This window comes from Brassica oleracea, chromosome C1, assembly GCF_000695525.1.
Source record: "Brassica oleracea var. oleracea cultivar TO1000 chromosome C1, BOL, whole genome shotgun sequence".
In the NCBI taxonomy this organism is placed as follows: Eukaryota; Viridiplantae; Streptophyta; class Magnoliopsida; order Brassicales; family Brassicaceae; genus Brassica; species Brassica oleracea.
In genome coordinates, this window is record NC_027748.1 from 19,708,221 (window position 1) to 19,711,447 (window position 3,227).

General features: G+C 45.1%; 1 protein-coding gene across 1 annotated transcript; it reads left to right on the plus strand.

Annotated features, from left to right (window-relative positions):
• Positions 1-816: 816 nt before the first annotated feature.
• Positions 817-1,629, plus strand: LOC106334276. Its single transcript, XM_013772589.1, has one exon. It carries the CDS (start codon positions 817-819, stop codon positions 1,627-1,629), a length of 813 nt encoding a protein of 270 aa, XP_013628043.1.
• Positions 1,630-3,227: the final 1,598 nt, after the last annotated feature.

Here is a 3,227-nt window from a genome sequence, read left to right on the forward strand (position 1 = left end):
AGGGTGATTGCCTTCATTGTCTCCTTTGGGTTTTGTTCAGGCTTTCCAGGTAGGGAACCTTGTTGGCGACTTGAGCTGGCTGTCATAGAGACAAACTGGTTCTCCAAGGCTTTGAACTTGTTGTTTAGATCATGGTAATTCCCATCAATCTTGTTGTGGAGATTTTTCAGCTCATACCCTAATTGTTTCTCACTTCTTGCTTGTCCCTCCAATAATTGTTTCAGCATAGCTTCAGTACTACTCTCTTGTGGAGGTTGTGTTGATGATCCAGCTTGGTCTTGTGCAGGTTGACTTGGTTTTGGTGAGAATCCCGGAGGGAAGTTCTGTTAGGGTTGGATAATTGATCGACACTGCTACTGATTTTTTGGATCATTAGATCTAGTTAATAGACAAGTCCAGAAACTCAAGAGCTGATTGACTTGTTGCTTAGTAGTTGAGCTCTACATTATCATGCATGCAACTCATTAGGCATATGTAGGATTATAATTCCAAGTTTCCTGAATAAAAACCCTAAGTTTAGCAATTTCCTTTTAAGCACCAAAAACCTCAACCAATCAATCGAGCAATTACTTGCTCAAAAAACTGCAAATTTACATTTTAATCATTAAACCATCCAACTTAACAAAACCCATTAGATTTATTAGGTTCCCTAGCTCCTTGTGGATTTGATCCCTAAATACTACAATTGAAGCTCTTATTTGAGATAGTAAATTCACTCTTTAGGGTAAGTTGAGTGATATCAGGAACCAATCGGGAGAAAAGTACGGGAGAAGGCAGGACGAGAAGGGCAATGACAATAGTCGCCGCAGAGTCAATATGATAATCGGAGGATCGCAGTACTGCAGCGATACCATCTCCGCCACCAAAGCTTATGAGCGCAAGGCTGAGACAAGCGCAAATTCGCTAACCTGGTCCGCGCCTGGTGACTTCCCGAAAGGAGCGATAACTTTCGATGAAGAAGAGGCCGGCGGGATCGATCAGCCCCACTGCGATCCACTCGTGATCGACCTCGTGATAAGAGACCTCGAGGTCGCGAGAGTTCTCATCGACACGGATCGCACGGTCAATATCATCTTCCGCGATACCCTTAAAAGGATGAACGTTGAGCTAGGAGAAGTCGTACCGTCTCCCAAGCCGCTAACCGGTTTCGAGGGCACGACATCTATGACTCTTGGATCGATCAAACTACCCATTACGGCGAAAGAAGTCACAAAAATCGTCGATTTCATAGTGGTTGACCGCCCAACCATCTACAACGTCATCATGGGCACACCTTGGCTGAACGCCATGAAAGCAGTCACGTCGACTTATCACTTAGGCATCAAATTCCTGAATCATAACAGAATTGCCGCAATCTGGGGATCCCAGCCACAGTCGAGATGCTGCTTCCTGGCCGAACACAAACTACGGCAAATCACGACCATCTCGATGGTGAAACCCAAACGGGCAAAGCTAACTCTAACGTCCACTGAAAAAGCTTCGAAAAAAGATGATCCAGAATTGTCAACTCAAGAAACGGCCAAAGAACAACCAGTTTCAAAGCCCAACGCTTCTACCCAACCGGAGGAAACAAACCCGGTAAAAGAAGTCGATCCTGCAACTAACACGATCGACGCAATAGCCGAGTAAACACACTCGCATGAAAAGCAGAACTACGAGATGCCTTGTATGGGAACCGAAATTCACACCGTCGATTTCCGTAATCAGAGGAAAGTCAGGAAACCCTAACTTTCCCTGAGTTCCCGGTTTCTCTGCGAGAGCCAACAACAAGTGACCAAATAAATGCGGAAAATATGAAAAGATAACAAAACAAATTTATAGAAAAGGTAGATCTTATTTCGAATCCGCGTAAGAGCGTTGCGATCATTACAAGAGAATATAAGATATGAAAATGGTTTTGATTGATTTCGGACTGAACCTTATGAAATGCTGCCTACGTACCCCTTTCGAGGATCAAGCCAAACGTAGTTCAGGAGTGAACCAAGAGATCGAACTGCTTGTGCGCGTTTGTCTAGTAATCGGGTGCTAGTCATAGAAATACAGCATGTCGAGAATCATGCCTCAAAGTTTCTAATTGCCGAGAGTTCTCCTTTTGCCTCTCGCCTTGGACTCCTTATATACTTGCTCCTAGATCGAGCTTGGCTTGAGCTCGGTCGCTACGTAGCGACCGAGCTTGGCTTGAGCTTGGTCGCTAAGTAGCGACCCAGCCGTGTGCGTTCTCGGTCGCTACGTAGCGACCGAGCCGTGTGCGTAGCGACCGAGCTTGGCTTGTGCGTGGTCCGATGGCATACTTGAGCTTGTCCGTGGCCGATTTGGATACGTGTCCGTTGCCTTCGGACAATCGGTATTTAGTGGTTTGATTGAGATTAGAACAAGATTTTACCGCAAGACTCTTTGTAAAGATTTATTTACGAATATTACATTTCGTAAAAATGTTCATGCCGATTTTTACGGACTTTCAGATATTGATTCTATCGTGACCAATTTTGACCCCAACAGTTAGCCCCCCAGCTCGTTAGAACCATGAGCTTCTAGCGTGAGGTTCTAGCGAGTGGCTTGGCAAGTTAGGCAAGTTAGGTGAGTTAGGCGGAATTAATGGTTAAAAAGGTCTGTGGTAAGTGGTCTTCTCGCTCTTCTAAAAGTGGAACGCGATAAGATTGGGGCTGCACCTTATGACGGCTGCCTACGTACCCTTGTTGAAGGGATCAAGCCTTTCGTAGTTCGTCTTGGAGTTAAGGTTCTTATGACTAGTTTTCCAGCGAGACCTTTACGGTCTAGTTTATATGTAGAGGTTATCAGGCGTGTTGCTGCCGATGGCATTTTTTATGGGTGTAGAGGGAAGATAATGAGATGTCATCTCGTAATCTAACTCTGTGTGAACTGCTATATCTGTGATCTGTTTCGAGAGTTTTCCGCAGTGTGTAAACTTGCGGGATTTCTGAAGACGCTAGAATATTGGCCAAGAGACAAATTATGGGATCTCTTAACAGGGTGTTTGATACTATGCCTAGAGATGTTAGAGACCAGTGTGCTGGGTTTAGGGCAAGACCTAGGTCTAATCACGGCTTTAGGGGGTGCGATGACTACTTTGACTTACGTTTCCCGTATCACTTTTGACCTGATTCCATCCCGCTTTAGAGTCCGCGATATGTTCTCGGCTTACGTGACTTGTATGGTAGGAATCGAGCATCTCTTCGAGGACAATTTTTAAGTCTCCCGAAAGTGCT